Source organism: Echeneis naucrates, chromosome 5, assembly GCF_900963305.1.
Source record: "Echeneis naucrates chromosome 5, fEcheNa1.1, whole genome shotgun sequence".
NCBI lineage: Eukaryota > Metazoa > Chordata > Actinopteri > Carangiformes > Echeneidae > Echeneis > Echeneis naucrates.
This window is the reverse complement of record NC_042515.1, coordinates 4,822,009-4,840,885: the sequence shown is the minus strand read 5'-3', so window position 1 is coordinate 4,840,885 and position 18,877 is coordinate 4,822,009. Positions and strand designations below refer to the sequence as shown.

General features: G+C 43.9%; 2 protein-coding genes across 3 annotated transcripts in view; both read right to left on the bottom strand.

Moving 5' to 3' along the window:
• Positions 1-522: 522 nt before the first annotated feature.
• klhdc7a (kelch domain containing 7A) lies at positions 523-3,611 on the bottom strand. The gene is made up of 2 exons (XM_029502556.1): positions 3,170-3,611; positions 523-3,028 (listed from the first exon to the last, which is right to left on the bottom strand). The coding sequence occupies exons 1-2, from the start codon at positions 3,493-3,495 to the stop codon at positions 1,246-1,248; spliced, it is 2,109 nt and encodes a 702-aa protein (XP_029358416.1). The 5' UTR covers positions 3,496-3,611; the 3' UTR covers positions 523-1,245.
• A 2,221-nt stretch (positions 3,612-5,832) lies between these two features.
• The window catches only part of igsf21a (immunoglobin superfamily, member 21a), a 148,973-nt gene continuing 135,928 nt past the window's right edge, over positions 5,833-18,877 (bottom strand). The window contains exons 7-10 of one of the 2 annotated variants that reach the window (XM_029502707.1): positions 17,355-17,455; positions 14,348-14,540; positions 11,278-11,316; positions 5,833-7,073 (exon numbers count right to left, since the gene is read on the bottom strand). In XM_029502707.1, the coding sequence (XP_029358567.1) occupies positions 6,997-7,073; positions 11,278-11,316; positions 14,348-14,540; positions 17,355-17,455 (410 nt within the window). In that variant the 3' untranslated portion in view covers positions 5,833-6,996. The remainder of the gene's footprint in view (positions 7,074-11,277; positions 11,317-14,347; positions 14,541-17,354; positions 17,456-18,877) is intronic. The other variant, XM_029502706.1, reaches the window with a different exon arrangement.

Here is an 18,877-nt window from a genome sequence, read left to right as displayed (position 1 = left end):
AACTCACATTCCATTAGGTGTTTAATTAGGAAGAATCAAAGATGCTTATGTTTGATGGTCAACCATCTGCGTCTGCCTCCACTTTTCCCTGTCTGCCCGCTGCTCTCCAGTGCAGCTGAAGCTCTCCACATTACCCGCTTTTAGCCGTTACCAGTTACTCCTCTGTGGTGCCGATGAGTGGCTGCAACGTGACGTTTCTGTGGCGTGAAAAAGTCCAGACCCTGAAACACATCACCCAGAGAACTGCTGTGTTCGTCTCCTGAGCCACATGATGGTGCTATAGCAGCATGTCACTCTCAGAGACCTGTCAGTGTCTTTCAAGCCCTGAACTTTACAGTCCGTACAGTGAGACACTTGGTTATATACAGACAAACTCTTTTTTTTATTTTTTACGTTCATGATTCTAATGCATAGTTCCACTTCACTAATAAAAATATGCACTTGGCTTAATCGCCTTTTCACTAATGGTGCATAAATATACAACAGATGACGGATTCATGCATTTCTTCTGTTTTTATTCAGGTGAAAGAATGAACAAAGAGTAGGCTTCCTCTATGGCACACTTCTACTCAGCCAACAGAGCAGAGAGTCACCACAAGTTGTGGGAGACTATTAAAAGTTGTGACGGATGTGTACAGAAGCTCACATATTTATATTGTTCGACATATCCATTTAGATCCTGTCATATTTAAAGAGCAACTGTAGATAATTGCGTTGTATTCAGGCCACTGTGTAACTTATAATTGTGCCCTACACATTTGAGCACACTGATAGATTATTCACTGCGTAGCCCAAATGTAATGTGTTAGAGTTGAATGAACTCATTTACTCCGAGACATAGTCATGAATTATCACTGTAGGCAAAGAGGTTAAACATCTGGAATGACATAAAAGTAACTTAATGGCAGGAAAGAGTGGCAAATCAAAGAAACAAACACTCGATGTGGCAGCACATCCTGCGTAAATCTAAGCAAACAGTGCTTTGGCTACCATTACTTATTATACTTTACATATACTGCCCGGGGCGGACAGAAGAAACAAACATTACCTTGTGCATAAAACCAGCCTGACAGAATTTTTGTTTAAGAAAGAAATAGGTGAAAGCAATGACAACACCACTGTTTCAATTTTACAAGAACATTTGGGGCAGAGCCCACTGAGTCATCAGGAAAGTTGATGTAAAGAGTGATTCTCTGGGGATACTCCATCACCGCCTAATCTTATCAACTCAAAACTGAATCCTCGTTACACACTGGTCTGCCGAGGCTTCTTATCAGGGAGCGAAAGGACAAAGGGGAAAAGTATGCCCTTCACCGAGGAGAGGACGCTCAAATCCTCATCTGTGAAAGCAGGGGAGATTTCATCAGCCTTGAACCTCATGGTGAACTGACGACTGATACAGTAAATTGCGTCGTCCATGGTGACGCACTGGAAGGTGGGGCAGTGCTGGAGCCGTTTTTGGCTGCACTCGTACCACAGTCGAGCCACGGTATGGTAGCGGTACACACTCACGCCGAGCAGGGGGTTGACGTCAAACCGATACAGAAATCTTCTGACAGCCACCATGTCTGCGGTTCTGTCTTTGGAGCTCACCAGCAGAGTCGGCCTCCAGGTGTCGGTTTTGGGGCTGTAGCGCTGCAGCATATATCTGAGAGTTCCACCGGACACAAAAATCTCTCCGTTGCACACGGTGACATGATGCGCCACAGCAAAAGTTTCGTCCGGCAGCGGCGCCACGAACGTCCATCTGTCCAGTCGTGGATCATAGCGTTCCACTGAAGAGAGGCACTCCCCTCCGATGGCATAAATGTAGCCCTCCAGTGCTGCCAGTTTGCAGCTGGGTCTGGCTTCATTCATAGAACTGATCTCCTTCCAAATTGATGTCAAAGGGTTGTAGCAAAACACTCGCTTTGAGGGTGTCATTTCTCTGTCTGTGACTTGGCAGCCCAACGCCACAAATAAGTAGTTGTCCATTGTGCACATGGCACAGGCTTTAGAGATGACCTCCTGTGGGATCAGGCAGAGCGTATGCCAGGAGTCTTTGTAGTCATCATAATAGTACAATGCACTGGATGTCCTCTTCTGCGTTGCCGTGTTCCTCGCCCAGTCTTGAGGGTCCATATCTGCCACCACGATGAACTTCCTTCCCCCTAGTCTCTGCTTCTGGATTTTTTCCCTTTCACCAGCCATTAGTCGTCCATAAAGGTTGGGGTCCCTGAGCACCTGGAGGTAGTTGTCTGACATGATGCCCAGAGCTGCTTGCTGCAAAGAAGTCTGGCCGTATTTTTTGGCCAGATACAGTGTCTCCAAACAGTTACCCAGATCGAGCTTGCTCATCAAGCTTTCCACATCCGTGCTGTCGAGACTTTTTGCTGGAAGGTGTAAAAAGGGAGCCCCAGCTCCAGTCTCTAGATCCGCCCCCCTCCTCACATTCGGGCCTCCTGTAGAGGGACAGGCCACGGGGCAAAGAGACCTGGACTCACTGCTGGTTGAGGTCAGGGGATAAATCACTGGAGTTGAAGCTGTTGAAGTTAGAGAGTGGCTAGTAAGCTCTGACTGTTCTGTTGCAGACAGATAGCTCTCCTTGCGTAGGAGTACGGGCCTCTCTGGGTGCCTCAGCTTGAGGCTTCCCAGTGAGGAGGCATCCTCAACAGGGCTTTGTGGTAAAACCAGATCACGCATAATGATGGGGCTCAGCGAGGAAGGACTGCTGTGATCTCCCAACTCCGCTGTCTGTGACTCAGACTTTCTCTCAAACTGACCCAGCGCAGCATTAGAGTCGGTAATAGAGTGAGAGGAGGACTCAACATAGTAATCATATATCTTCCCACGCACAATCTGGTCTCCTGTTCCGTCCAGCACAACGTTAGCGTCTTCCACTTTGATCTCTGCCTTGGAGCGGAAGCTGGAGTAGGCTCCCTGGTGCTCCAGGTCCTGCCTCAACTCCCTGCCCACACCCACAAAGCCCTCAAGCTTCTGCAAAAAGCAAGGGGAGCGGCGTCCTGTCGTACCGGGTGTTCCACTCTCTGTTGGATCAGAAAGGTTCAAAGAGGATCCGTGCGAAATGTTACCGGTGGCAACTTTCAGCTGTGTCTGATGGCTGAGTATTTCTCCTTTCATGCTGAAATTTTTGTGGCCACACGACGAACTGAATGCATCCTTTTCTGCTCTGCGTGGACGGCCTTCTGCTGGAGCTTTCTTGGTGCTGTCAGATGTGAGGCCATCAGAGGTCGAGTGCGTGTTTGATGCTGTGTGTCGTTCGACCTCTTCATCTGTGTGATGTCGTGGCGAGCACCCACATCGCAGCGTCGTCTTGCAGCTTTGGCACGTTGCATTTTGTGCGCCTTTATTGGCTTCAGTGCAGATTTTTCTGACGTTCCTGGAGCTGTAGAATCTGTAGGCCCAGCCCACCAGCAGCACTGCAGCCACAGAGACACTCATTCTCAACAGCAGCTGCATGTCGAACTGGACTCCCAGAAGCTCTGCGATGGGCATAGCTGCGGCGGTGATGGCAGCCCTCGATTTAGTTGACTGAGCCTATTGAACGTTATCGTCAGCGCGTCCCTGACGACTCAGCTTTTCATGATGAGAGCTGCTGCGATCTGATGACTGCTCCTCTTTACCTGAAGGATCAGATGTGAAATGATACCTCGAGAGGTACTATTTGCATCCCTAGCTCTGGAGAGGCGGGACACTGCCCGTGCACCACCTGCGGAAAATTCAATACGCATACACAGACTATGTAAATACTTAATATGTCAATATTTGTTTATGCAATATGCCAGCACACGCACACACATTCCTCTATCACTTGCAAAATGTCATCTAACAGCACAGGAACTAACTCTTTGGCTTGGTGTTTACGCGGGCAGAAGTGGTTCAGGTCATACTTTATTAAGTCAACTTTTTGAAAATGTCTGTAAAAACATTATGACAGAATATGCTACTTAGCTTGCTGTGGCACACACTGCCAGAGCTGCAGCAGGAGAGACATGGTTTGACTAAAAGGAGGAGAGTCATGATAGATGACATTTATCAAATACTTATTAAACAGGATACATCTGTTTGCACAGCCATAGCACAGATCAAAGGTCCTTTTTTTTCCCCCGTACCAATGCACTTGCTTAGATTACTCTCTCTCTCTCTCTCTCTCTCTCTCTCTGAAAAGAGGCTGTAGTTTTCTATCAGGCAAATAAATGGCACTTGGCATTTTAAAGACATATAACTGCGCATAATGGAAAGCTGGCGTCTTCAGGAAAACCTGTCATTTATGGACATATATCAGCATTACATGGAAGCTGCGTGATTGGGTTGCCGCTTAAACTTTCATTTAAAAAGAAAAAGAATATTAAAAAACAACTATTACAAAACAAAAACAAAAAGAGCTGCGCAAGCTCAAGTTTCATTTGGCCTTCACTGACTTGTGTGTGAATGAAACCTACACGCTGAAGTTTGCGCTTGGTTTCACATTGATGTCCTTTTAATTAAGGACTGTTACTACTGAGGGAAACAAGTGGCTGTTTCATATTCATGGCTAAAACAAGAAGTATTTCTCTCTGCTTAACAGCAAATGCCTCTTGGAATATATTTGGTGTTAGACAGCTTTGAACTAATGTTGAATTTTAAGTTAAATTAAGGGTTCACATTAACTAATGGGCATTTGTGACACACACACACACACACACACACACACACACACACAGACGCCCACACAAAGCTATGATACTGCTCTTCTAATGTTAGGATAATTAAGTCATATAAAGATAATTTTGTACATTCTCTAATGCTTTAGAAATGCAGATGTGCCTGTTTTTTTTTTTAACTCCCCTGAATGTAAAGTGAGTGATAAAAGCAAGAAAAGCATAAAAGTAGCTCTTGAATGAAAATTAAAACGATAGCTGAATTAATGCTGTACAGTGGGTGGACTAGGATTTGCACCCTTTTGCTTTCGTCGCTAGGAAAAAAAAAAAAAGAAAAAGAAAAAGGAAAAGAAATTCATAGCACATAGGACTGCCCATTAATAATGTTTACGCTATGCAGCTCTCATGGCTGGAATGCTGGAATATGGATTGTACTTTGGCAAGGTGAGCCGATACCCCAGACGAATAGTTCTGTTCCATTCGCCTACGCTTTAAAAAAAGAAATCTCTGCTCTTACCTCCCACCCGGTTTAAACCTTAATCCCTTAATACACGTTGTGTCCTTAGAATAGCTTAAATTGCAATTCTGGTGAAGTCCAAAAAATGCAGGATTACTTTGCATTAAGCAACTTCTGACTGTGCGTGTCAGACGGAGAGCGTGCTAATGCCAAAGGGTTAACAGCAATGTCCGAATCTCCTTCAGAAGCCATGTTGGGCTGAATACAATCAGGAACATCTGATGCAGAATAATTATTCAAACTTGGCTGTGGTTGAGGAATGAAAAACAAGTCTGTCCTCTTGGCATTGGCGATGTGCTTTTTTTTTTTTATTTTTTTTTTTTAAGTTCCCTGACGCATTGGGATTCTCAATCAAACTAGGCCGTAAACAGTCCCTGCAGCAATCCAGACTTACAGGTGTGCGCAGTATCAGACACTGTATACGACCTGTGCCCGGCGTCCCAGAGGAGACAGATGGCAAACGCAGAGCGACGGCCGAACGTGACGAAACACATGTGCAACACGGCGTTTTAATTTTTTGTTGTGTTTTTTTTTTTTTTTTTTTTTTTTTAAGTAAAGTCAAGGCATGTGAGTTTTATCATCTCTCCATTTTAATACAGGTGAAATGAAACAAATGCAACAACCCTGTTTACACACGCTGCCTCAGGTGAGCACCTCCCTGGAATGGCGGCTAAAATGATCCCACTAGTACTGTAAATGTATGGGGTAAGAGTTACGTATTGTACACAATGTAGGTCACTTAAAATAGTATGTCACAAGTAAATAACTGGATTACAGGCCAGTGACAAATGAGTTGCAGTGCTGTCAATTGCAACACACCAAAAGGAGAAAGAATCTTCAAACGTCACATGCACCACAACCCCAAAACAGCAGACATATGTTAGATCTTTTTTTTTTTCTTTTTTCTTTTTTTAAACTGGCCTCGGAGACCTGTCATATAGATATAAAAAGCCCAAATGAGAAACAGAAAGTCTGTTAACATTTCTGTCCTTTCAGCCACGAATTATCTTTGAAAACATGTTGAATGAAAGTACAAACAAGGGTGGATGAGTGTAAACTCCAACTGTCACAGCAACCATTCCTCACCATATCCCATATAACCTCTTTAATTATTTTCAATATTTACACTGATGTACACAAAATACACTCAAAAAGGAGATTTTTTTTTTTTTTCTCAATGCATTTAAATCCTCTTGTACATTCCGAGCCATCTGGGAAAAAAATAAAAGGAAAAAACCTGTATATTAATAAAAAATGTTCTCTTGGAGCATCTGTGTTTATTCCCCCGAGGTTTATCAGCGTGTTGCCATTCAGGTTGCATCCCAGGACACCTAACAGACGGGTGCAGTTGATATGACGGTGGCCCAGCCGGAGCCGGTTCCACGTTCCACATGTCAGTCAATACCATTGACATTTGGACCCATCAAAATAAAATCCAAAATACTTTCTGATTTTCTTTTCCTTTTCTAATCAACTGGTTTTATTGATCAACAGGCAGACGTGGGAGAAGAAACAAAACGAAAAAGAAAGAATTAAAAAAAAAGTGTAACTGGGCAGGGCTATATAGGAGGTGGTATCTGTCATGTTCATCACGTTGTTCTTTTTGATATTATCTTGGTTATTATTTTGTTACAAAAACAGTGGAGCGCCATCCTGAGGTGGTGCTGTTTCCTGATCGACTGACGCATGGAGGGTCTTGTTGATGACTGGAGAAGGCTTGCAGGATTGTGTGAGAATGTGTGCGTTTGTGTGTGAGCTCGTGTCGTGTGTCTGTGTGCGTATGTGGGGTTTTTGTATAAGAAGGGAAACGTGTGCGAGAGTGTCTCGGGATGAACCGTTTCACGTCAGCTCCGCTGTCGCTGTGAGGACGAGTGCCATCCACGTCAGTCCGAGCACGTCCGCGCTGGAGGCCCCATCTATGAATACAAACACACAGCAGGTCAGACGGAAACAGCCCCTGTCTTCTGACCAGCACATGACCAACGTCAGACATCACTGAAACCCACTTTACATGACTCATATCCAACCAATGTGATTTCATTGGTTGTCTCCGCATGACCCGCAATGCATTTGCTTCCTCTGGAATGCTTCTTTTACAAGATAATAGTCATACTAATAATTTACTTTCCTCATAGAGCACCTTTCAAATCACGGTTACAAAGTGCATAAAAGGAGAATATAAATTTGAGGTTGAAATTGGTAAAACAATTAGTGGTCTAGAAACTGGAATTTTAAAACAGTCTAAAGGGTTTAACGACACTGGGGAGGAGATGTAAAAGAAAAGGGCGACAAGGTCCAGAAAAATCTGATGTTTTAAAGTGATTAAATTAAACAATAAAGTATGAAATGGGACAACGTAATAGCACATAATTAGAAGTTAGGAGTAGATTTAGCGGCAAGAAGGCAGGCCTATAAAAACGGACTAAAGAGCTCTCCGGTCTAATCTCCCCTGTATTCCATTGTTACATGATTACGTGAAAAAAATAAAAATAAATAAATAAAAAATTGTTCCAGCGGCTGCAACCTGAAGTTACATTTGTTTCTCGGCCCGCAGGTGTGGTGACTTGGTGGCAGTTCTGCTCAGAGAGGATAATGAGAGCAACACAACTGTTCCTTTCACACAGCACACACGAATTAATGGAAGATACACTCCACGGGGTTCACTGAATTGCACAACAATGATATACCACAACACCACCGAGTGAATTAAAAAAAAAAAAAAAGTCTGCATGCGTTCTGAAAGCAGTTTAGTTTTTTTCCTTCCATTTCTTTTGAAGAATCTTCAGATAAAAACGAAATGATGAGGAGCGCAGGGCCTTGCTTCTGTTTTTTTTTTTTTTTTTTTGCTTTATCTTTTTTTAATGTTGTGAACTTGTTGTTCAGAGGCCCGCAGCATGGATACTTGATTATAGAGAAGAGAGATCAACAGAGACAGCAGCTTTATTCTGCTATTGTTTTCTGTTGCTCCCCTATGGCTGCGCACCAAACATGACCGTGGAGCCGGAGCCGGAGCCGTCGTGGGAGCAGAGCTGCGGCCGAGCTGTGGGTGTGGCTTTGCTGAGAGAACCAGGAGTTTGTACAGATTGTGCCAAAGGCTGTAGCTACAACACCAACAATCGCAATCATAAATTGAGCCTGACTGCATCGAGGCGGGGCTGGACTGATTTCAGTAAAACATTTGATCTGGCGGCAGTTAGACGCTGACAGGTAAGCGCAGCCCAACGAGGCTGGATGATGAAACGTTTTCTGCATGCTGAGAAGACGCTGGTTCTATTATCATGAAATGGATTGTAAAAGAAAAAAGCTCCACGTTTTTGTCCGGACGGTTTGAAGGAAACGATCAGGGTTTCATGATGACGTCCATGAACGCGAGTCTCCTAAGAACAATAGAAAGTGACCATAATCCATTCTGTTCGAGCAAGCCGTACACCTTTAGATAACAAGTGGCTCTTCTCAGTAAGTACTTCATTTCTGCCTGTAATGGGCTCATCCAACCATAAGATCATCGTCTGAGGTCCCCTTCCAGTCTGCAATCATGGATGCAAGTCGCCCAGCCATCTGTTTGCCTGTTTTTGGCTCAGACCTCAATGCATTTCTGCCAACCTGAATTTTTTATTTATTTATTCTTTTTTTTTGAGACAACTGGGACTGATTTCTGAGGCAACATGCTCTTTTTAATAAAGGATGACTCTGCCTCAGGTGTGTTGGACCTAAAATGCCAGATGAAAACACAATGCTTCCTTTATGTGTGTCACTACATGACAACAGAGGAGTTTTGAGTCAAGTCAACGGTCTTTTTATTTTAGTTTTTATTTAATTTCTATTTTTTTTTTTTTTTTTTTTTTACTGTGGCAAGACATCTGTTGTACTCCTACCGATCTGTTTCCTGCTCTAAAAGGGGGTTTAAATTAGAGTTTTGCATAGTGGAAAATGATAGCTCGAACATGTCTGCCAAACAAATGTTGAAAAGGCAGATCGGTTGATTACTGGCTCTTATGGTTTTTGTCTTTTTTTTTTTTTTTTGACTCAGTGAATGCCGTCCGTCCATCGAGACCTTGCTAGTTGTAATGAATTTCGCTTTGTGATTGCTCATCTGTGTCTGATCCTGGATGATGCATTTCCCCACAATGAGATGACAAACCCCCAAAACTTCTGACACTTCTCCGGCTCGGGCCGTCAGGTTTAGCTTTATGTGGCAGAAATCTTGTCACATTTTTGTCTTCGATTTCACTCATCTGAAATTCAGTTCATTGCCCTACAGAATCGGCTTGACAAGTTGTCTGTGAGGGTGGGACTCTGACAAAGATGAATGAAGATAACTCCTCACAGGAAAGTATAGCTTTCTGACTGACTGACCAACCGACATCGATGGTCTTCCCCAATCACACTATACAAGAAGTGGAGGTATTCAGGCGAGAACGCAGATTGCCGTGTGTTTGTCGTGACCTGTTGGGGCATTTGTTGTGCACGGCAATTTGACTTGCATGCACAACCATGTACGTACATCCACGCTGACCCGATTCTGTCCTTGCTGTGACACGCCTGCTTTTGCGCTTGCCATAACATTTGCATATGTGGTTTTGCATCTCTGAGATACGACTGAGAGAGATGGGAACGGCTGGAAAGACGGGAGAAAACCCAAGAGCAAAAGGGATGAGTGATAAACTGAGGAGAGAGGAAAGAACGAGGGAGGCAAAAAAAAGAAATAAATAAAATAAAATTGGATGTTTTTGAAGTGGGAAGAAAAGGGGTGACGCTCATGTCAGACTACAAGATTTTTTAAATCTCGTCTGACTGGGACATTTGCGCTGAAAGACAGCTCTGCTTGCCATCTGCTTGGGAAGCTGTTCACGCCATTCGCTTGGGACAAACATGGGCGTTGCCCCCAGACACTGGGGATTATAAACCATGCAATTACACCATTCCAATACATTTTGCAGTCTATCAGCAACAGCCCACTCTAAGAGAAAAAAAAACCTATTAAATATCAGGCTTTATTTCTTCATGGTACAGAGGTTACAATCTACATTTAGTGCACTAAGGATTATTTCATTTACAACTAATAAATACACAGTTATGTGGATTGATTCAACATGCTGCTACATTATAGCTCTTCATAGAGCTCGTGGGAAATGAAGCAAACAGTCTTGCTTTTATAAATGAGTTTAAATGAGCTGCTAATGAGTCTTACAGTTCATCTACTCTTTCCTGGCTATTTCTTTGGGGTCACTCTCTGAAGTGTCTGTTGAGGAATGGAAAGGAAAGGAAATTTTTTATTTTTTAATTTTTTTAACACCTAAGATTAATCTACTCATAGAGCCTGAGCGCTGAAAGCCAAAATCAAAATCAAAGATTGTGAGGCAGGCTGAAGAGGATAATAGGAAGTATAAATATGATGGAAGGTGGGACAGACAGAATAGACGAGAGCAGGTGAAAGAGAGTTTGGCACTGGGAGAATGAAAGCAAGTATAAAAAGCCAGTGAGGAGGGAAAATAAAAAAACTGACTGAAAGATTGAAGTCGAAAGAGACGGAAGGTGGCAGAAAAAAGGGAGAGACGGAAAGGTTGTTGTCACAGCCCTGCGGCTTCTCCTGACAATTCCTCATCTTTACATATGATAATCTCAGAAGCCGCAAATGAGCCACTACTGCACATATAAAACGCCAATAATCTCGCACTCAACCAAAGTGACAGGCTCCGTTAGTCACCGGGAGAGGCTTGTTGCTCGCTGCTACTGAACATGAAGATGAATCCTGACTGAATCACTCCGGCTCACAGTCTATCTGGGGCAAAGCGTTCAGGACAGAATGAGAAACATCCACCTGCCAATATGTTGGGTGATAAAACCACAAACCGCAGCGGCGAAATTTCCCCTGGAGATTCATAACATATTCTGATTCTGATTCCGATGCTGCCACCCCAAAAGAGTTTTTCCCTCTCTGATCAGTGACAGCTTCCTGCACCAAATTACCTCACTCAAAAGACTGCAGTGTCACATTTTCCTCTCAAAACAGTATGACTGGAATCATGAGATGCAGTTTGATGAAAACGCGCGCGCGCACACACACACACACACACACACAGGCATGAGGTTGGACATTGCTGTGGTAGGAATACTTACTGTTCTGATTCTGTGGGTTTTTCATCATGCTTGGATTTTCTGTGGGGAAAAAACAAACAAACAAACAAACAAACAAACAAAAAAAAAGAGATCAGGATTGGAACGACAATCAATCAGTGTACTTGTTAGTGAGAGAGTGAACGACTCAGTGAAGGAGGGAATTAATAAGAGGATAAAGAGCGCAAGACGGAGGAAAAAGACAGAGAAGGAGAAAAAAATCTAGTCTCTGACAGAGGTTATGGCTTTCTAATGAAGCCGAACTCTTGTGTTCCTGAAGCACATGCTAAATAGCACATCCCCAGTGAAAAGGAACGGGCCTGCTAATGGAAGTGGGAACACAGAGCACTGCACCAGAACAGCCAGGACACTGGAGCAGAGGCAGCTACAGCAGCTGACAAGCCAGACTGGCTGGGAAAGGGGTTTTGAGAAATTGACTCCACCTTTAATAAGTTGCGCCGATGTCTACAGTGCACTCCGACAATGTATTTCCCCAGTTCTCAGGAGCGATAAAGTAATTGCAAAGGAAGAAGCAGTAGTGCTTGCAGAGAATTAGCAGCAACCCTGAATTTCACTTTGTGAGCTATTTATGGACGTCAGACTTGACACACAGAAGGTGGAAGCCACATACGCAGCACAGCGTGGAACCTTTCAGGTCTCACCTGTTCAGCCGATCTTACTGAAACTCTGACCATCGCTTCTCCTCGGGGAGCACGCCGAAATTAGTGTTTGCACTTTGCTTACGCACACTTGTTCCTGCCCGCTCCCAGAAATTTGTGTAAGCATACATATGCTCATGTTTCTGCGTGTGCGTGCATTTTGGGTGTCTGCCTGTGTGTGTGTGTGTGTGTGCGTCGCTGCCCTGGCTCCTCAGCGCTGACTCACTTTGCAGTAATCTCAGAGGGTATTATCGCCGAGGGTGGCTAAAGATGTACATCATCAAGATGTGAGCATTGCCCATCATCTGCGTGTCTCTATACCAAGCTGTCATTACACTCTATTATTCCTGATGATGTATATTGAACACTCTGCCAAGCGGGCAGAGCCCCCAAATCCGTCTATCTCTTCATCCCCTGGGAGAGGGAGAGGAGTCTCATCTCAAGGCCGCGAGGGACAGTGCCAAGGTCACTTAATCACCATTTACTTCCCCTAAGCGTGCATGGAAGCAATCTACAAGGAGACAAGCAGACAGATGGGCCACAGTAGGCACGTAGCCGATGACACCTGAGGGTGCACCGGGGTGTTAAATAGACATTAGTGCTCTTCCTAGCAAAACGCCTCCCAAGGTAACGCCTCCCCAAAGTGGTACTTTCCCCTTACAGTGGGTTCTTATTAGACCCGCCCAGTGCTTTGTACATTCGTGACATACTTTATTAAATCCTGTTCACAGAAGTGTTTCGGGCAGGAGGATTTTTAAGAAGTGACGGATACAATATCCTTTGTTTCAGAGTCGATGAAGTATGAAAATGGCGTCGACCTGATTTACATTAATAGGCCGCTCCAGGGCTGAGGTGCATACGTGTGCAAACCGCACACATTCTCTGCGTGACTCGACTTCTGTAAGGTGCAAACGTCAAAAGCCCTCTTTAGACAAGGAATATGTAACACTGCTGGCTTTGTCTATCTACAGTAATGTCTCCTGGGCCCTCAGACGCAGCTCTCTGCGAACCAAATGTTCCCCTTATTGCTCCATTCAAACACGAAGGAGCCATTATAGGCGGAGCTTTACTGCCTGGTCGACATTTAGGACCTGGAGCAAAAGTTTCACCGCTGCTTTTCACTGCTGTGGCTCTTCGAATGCGGTGGTTTTCAACCTGTGAGCTGGGGCCCACTGCTGGGCCACAAAGATACTGCAAGTGGGCTGAGAAATGGTACAATACAGTTCCATTTTTGGTGGAAATAAACTGAAATGACGAAAAGAATTAAAAGATGTTTCAAAACTCTTTTCCTTCTCGTATTCAGCTGCATCACTGTAAAAAGTCAACGAAGAATCCGAATGGTTTGCTAGTCAACAGCTAGAACCCAAACGAGGACTCACAACACGAATGATCGACCAATAAATTATCTCATTCGCTGTAAGACAAAAAAAAAAAGAAAAGTTCAGCTTCACCTGTTTTCAAACATCTAAACCTACTAGATCTAAATATTACTTCAATGATATCATTTATGGGACTGAGACCAGACGAGACATAAATGATCCAAATAATTCCTGCATATTTAACGGTGTGTGCGCTGCAGCCTTTCAAGTTCATTCACACCAACTTAAAATGATGGGTTCAAAAACGGGGGTTAAAGAAGCCAGCGGCTATTACTCTGCAGCAGAACTGGTTTAATTAGGACACCGTCTGCTGATAGAGATTTTTGAGAAGAAGGCCAGAATGGCAGATCCCAATATTTTCCACAAGCTCCCAGGGTAAACAGATCCAGAGGGGGCAGCACACACCGACATAACAGAGCCTGTAAGCAATCCAGCTCCCACATCACCAGCGGTAAATGAACACCTTCCAGGTTCCAATGAACATGTTACCTTGGTTTGGCCATTGAATAAAGTGCTTTCTGAACACTGTCAACAACAAAGGCCCTTTGATTTCATCACGACCCCTTTTGATGCCTCTGTTGGCTGTTGGTGTTTAAATTGAGAGAGTAAAAGATGGAATAGTGGCCGAATCCCTCGTGAGAGAATAGTTACGCTCACTAAGTGCAGCCTTAAAAGGAACGTGTTGTTGAGCCAATTAGAAATACAATCTCTTATTAATCACACACTTAGCTGCATTAATGATTCATACCTAAAAGCGGTCACATAAATCTCTTAAGTATTTTCCAGAGATACTGTAGATACATGAAATGAATTCTGTAGAATTTAATAATTTTCTGTGAAACTTAACTGTGTGATTCTATAAGTGTTTGGGATAATTCTTGGGAAGCCAAGTCGTGGGGGGGGTTTATCACATTTTTCATATTAAAAAAATGTTTCATTTTCATCATCTTCTGAATAATTAATCAAACATGAATCCAATTTCAGTTCCACTCACAGTCAAGGCCGGAGTGCGATGGCTTAGCTGTGCGTACGTACCGAAGACTATGAGGCGAGTGTGCGTGTCCGTGGAGCCCAGAGGATTCTGGGCCGTGCAGCGGTACATGGAGCCGTTGAGCTCGGCCGGCACCCTCTCCAGAATCAGCTCCTTCCCCTCCCGCTCGGTGCTGCCGTCCAACAGGCGACCTCCCACCCGCGTCCAGGTGAAGAGGGGCTCGGGGAACACCTCGTTCTGTCAACACCCAACACCCAGATGGGATGGATGGAAGTGGGGCGGGGAGGCGGTAGAGAAGGAAGTGGAAAAAGGGAAGGCAGGGTGAGGAAGGGAGTGGTGTAGAGAAAGTCTGACTCTCAGTCAAGAGATTAAGAGCAAAGGATACATGAATAATACAAGCTCCAATTTTTTCCCTAATGCAACAGCAAGTTAACAACATGCATTAATAATCAACACCACTTTACAACAGTCTCTCCCCCCTTCACATTTTTCAGTACCCCAGAGAGCAATCCCCCTCATTTCCAATTTAAAAAATATAACCATCCATGAAGCGCCATTTCATTCATACCAGTGCACTGACATGTTCATAGATAATACAAGGACACAGGGAGGGCGAACCCTCTCTGAGCTGCTTTTCCTCACGCACGCTGCACCACTTTCACATACTGACATGCACACAATTTATCTCCTCCGCCGTCCATTTGATATATATTTGGAAATAAAAATCCTGTGGAATACAATTCAGCAGTGCGAGACTTTTTGGTGCAGGCTAAGGTGTTTGACTTAAGGTGTTTCACTCCAACCTCACGTCAAAAGAGACAGCACGTGAGCAGGACATCAGAAGCACTTGACATAAATAAGAGAGAAACCTTTATCTCCTCGCAAAGAAATTAGCGATTCATGATGAAAGGTCTCGTCTCTGAGAAACTGAGATCCTCCATTTGTTGAAACTCTTGGAAAAAGTTAACTTCTCGCTTTGGTTAACAACGTTTGCATATTGGTAGACGCGTGTGATCTCAGAAATAGGTGGCTTTTTCTTTGATAAATACACAGACGTAAGGTCAAAACACAGCCAAGAAATTTACAAAAAAAAGGAAAAAGTATTCATAACAGTTAGTGCATGGAGCGAGAGCTGAGTAGTGCACTATGCGGCTCTTGCTTTATTTTCGAAGCTCAAGGGACCACTTACAGTCAACATCCCTTCCTCCAATGACTGCAAACTGCACATTTTGGTCACATAATATCATAATCACATGGCCAAACAAAGCCAAACACTTGAGAGGTTAGATACTATTCTCTGGAAAATGCCTGACCCGAAAGTGCCCTGAACTGTGTGAAATGACCCGCTGAAATGGTTTCATAAAGTGAAAAATCTTTAATGAACTGGTCTGTAATTGTGTTGGAGCTGGTGAATGGACGTGTCTAGCCTTTTAGAATAAATGTTAATGTTCTCCAGTGTCCGTGTTTAAATCATGGCAGAGGTTAAATGAGTTAGCAGCCTGGGACAGGCTCCTGGGAAAAGGTCACATTAAGATTTAAAAAAAAAAAAAGAAGACCCCAACAAAACACTAAAAGGGTTTAAGTGAGGCCTTCCTGTCACGACGCCCCAAGAGCCTGTGAAGTCCAAATTAAAAAGATCTCTGCACTGTGCCGCTGAAACCATCATCGCCCTATTTAATCTCAGACATAAAGCGACAAGAAGAGGGAACACAAAATAAAATCCAAACTACGGGATGATTGTTCTTAGCAAACTCCTCTGACAATAAACCAAGGGGGAAAACTGGCATCTTACTGTACAAGAAAGGCGGGAAGCAAAATTATCAGTCTTGACACACAATCTTATCTGCTTGTGAAACCCTAAAGCCTGGGCACAGTGAAGGATAAGGGAAATTTACTTTCTGATCAATCTCCACTGATGCCTGTGCTGCCGAAGGCGCCGTCTGGCTGTGTGCCACAGTCGGCTCTGTTTACGATAGCCGGTCTTAGCGCGGTTCAAAGAAAATCTTCAAAAAATAAAAACGAAATAAACTCTCAAGGTCATTAGGCGTTAGACGGTAGACGTGGACATGTGAAAATATGTGTGCGATCAGTTTGCTGTGTTTACCTGTGGACATGAAACGAACCAGCAAAATCTGATTTCTAACACGTATAAAGCAGGTGATTCACGCTGTGGGCCTGCGTCAGGATTAGTCCCATCCTCTTCACCTGACTGACTCCGGCTGCCCAGTGTCAGTGTGCTATCCCCTGTCAGACAGATCAGGACCATCCACCGGCAGTTCACTCTTTTCTTTTTTTTTTTTTTTGTCAGAGGATAACAATGACACAAAGAAAGTCATTTTTTTCCGTTTCATTGGGATTATGGAGAAAAAAGTCCAAAATGAGGACCAACGACACTGAGGAGGAAATCTCGGTTCAGACGCTCAACCTCTACAGCTGCAGGGGGCATCGACCTTTGTTGAGCACGTGTGGTTAAGGCGCGGCGTGCCTTTACGTGTTGCTCTGCTGTACGAGGTTCCTCTGACACTGTGTGTAAACAATATTGACTGAACAGATCATGTTGGAGCAACAGTGAAATAACTGCAAATCAGAGAGGAGAGGAGGAGATGGTGTGTGATCATTAAAGTGATTCAATGCACAAGTACAAACCAGTCTAAGGAAGATGGGAATGGACCTGAGACAGCTCAAATGGACTCCGGATCAGATTAGATCAGACCAACTCCAGCCATTCATGGATAAAAAAAAAACAAAAATCCATTTCTTTCACTTGATTTGTTTTCGTTAAAAATTTAGCAGCCAGAGGTCTTACTGAGTACAAACGCAAACCGCCGGCAAATAAAATAAAATAAAAAAGCAATGCTTATTTGATAGGACATATAAACAAAATCACAGTTTGACAAATTGAAACTGTCTGTGTGTTTTCATAAATGTTCTTTGCTTTCAACAGTCACCGCAGAGGACAATTTAACGGGCTTAACAACACGTTCACACCTTAACTACACCTAGATCAACCACAGCCTTTAGTTTTTCTTTTATCCAACCCCATGCACTTACCCCAGGCGATCCTACCTGGAATCCTTGCACAGTGATCCGCACTGTGTCTCCTACCTTTGCCCTACTGGGGGACATCAAGAGTTTAGGGCCCTTAGGAGCAGCTGAAAAGAGATAGAGGGAGGAAAAAAAAATAAAGGAGACAAAGAGAGAAAGGTCATTGTAGTGAGCATGGAGAACAAATCCTGCCGGACACCTGTTTTGTCACAGAGGGAGAGAGACAAATACAATTTCCTGTCAATTAAGGTCATGGGGCAAGAGGCAAGGGACCTGCAGGTTTCTTTCATCCGAAGCTCTGCGCTGGATTTATTCCCCCATGGAGAGGAAAGGGAACTAAATTGGGTAGCTACTCATTACTAGAGGAGAATGGGAGTGCATCGGGTGGAGTGTGGAGGCAGTGAGATAAGGGGCACTCAGAGAGCTAATTCCCTTGTCTTGGTGTGGACAGCAGCACCCAGATGGCTTTCATTTGGACCCTCTAAAACAATGGAGGTGGGTGCAAGCCGGGGTGAGCGCTATGCAGATTGTAATATTCCAAGATTGCGAGGGGGGGGCTGGTGATCGTCCCGTGCATGTCGTGTCAAGATAAAATGAGTGATTTGCATAATGTTATGAAAAGGTAAGTCATCCCATTGTGGCTAAACAGCAGCCTACGCCGCATCCGGCCTGTATAAAAGCAGTTCTGCACGATTTGAGATGATTAACAATTCCTCTAAAGATAACTGCTTCGCATGCTGCGCAGGTCCATATGTCAGACAAATGGGCTGAGCAACACATGCAATGAGACTGAGGCTGAGGGCGGCCTATCAATAACGTCTGTACAAGTCCACCCCAGGAGTTCTTCAGTTAATTTATAAATAAATCAAATACTGTGCTTGTTTTCATTGATGAGTTAAACTAAAGGATAAATAAATAAACAGACAAATGGCCTCCGTTTTTAGCCATTAATCTGGTGCAAAACTGTCCACTGTGGCTAATGGAGCACGACCCTTTTTATTTATTTATTTATTTTTACACGCCTGCATCAGACTAATGAATTAGGACCTAAACAGTCATGTGCGTAAATAGGATTGAACGTGTGGCCTTGCCCGGGTACTGTATAACACATCCAGGTATATTTTATAAAACAGAAGCAAGGAGACCTGAAATGCATGGCATAGTTGTCGAGAACTGAGGAGAGACACAAAGGAGCGGGGAAGAACCGATATTCCAATTTTAAAAAAAGACTCCACCACCATCACCAGGCAGCTCCGCATTTGGTGTAAATGGATTCATTTGGGCAGAAAAGTCAGCGCATCGCAGCTCCAACTGGTGAAAAGTCAAAGGAAAGTTGTAAGTTCTCTCTCTCTCTCTCTCTCTCTTTAAAAAAAAAAAAAATCAATGGAAAACATCCATGTATTTATACTGGCTATCCAAAACATCATGTAAGCAGTTTGACATGGCTGAATGTTCCATCTCATGCAGACGATGGATGGCATTTCACAGGCCGGTTTTGGCATCACAGTGTGAGGCATCTTTCCATCGCC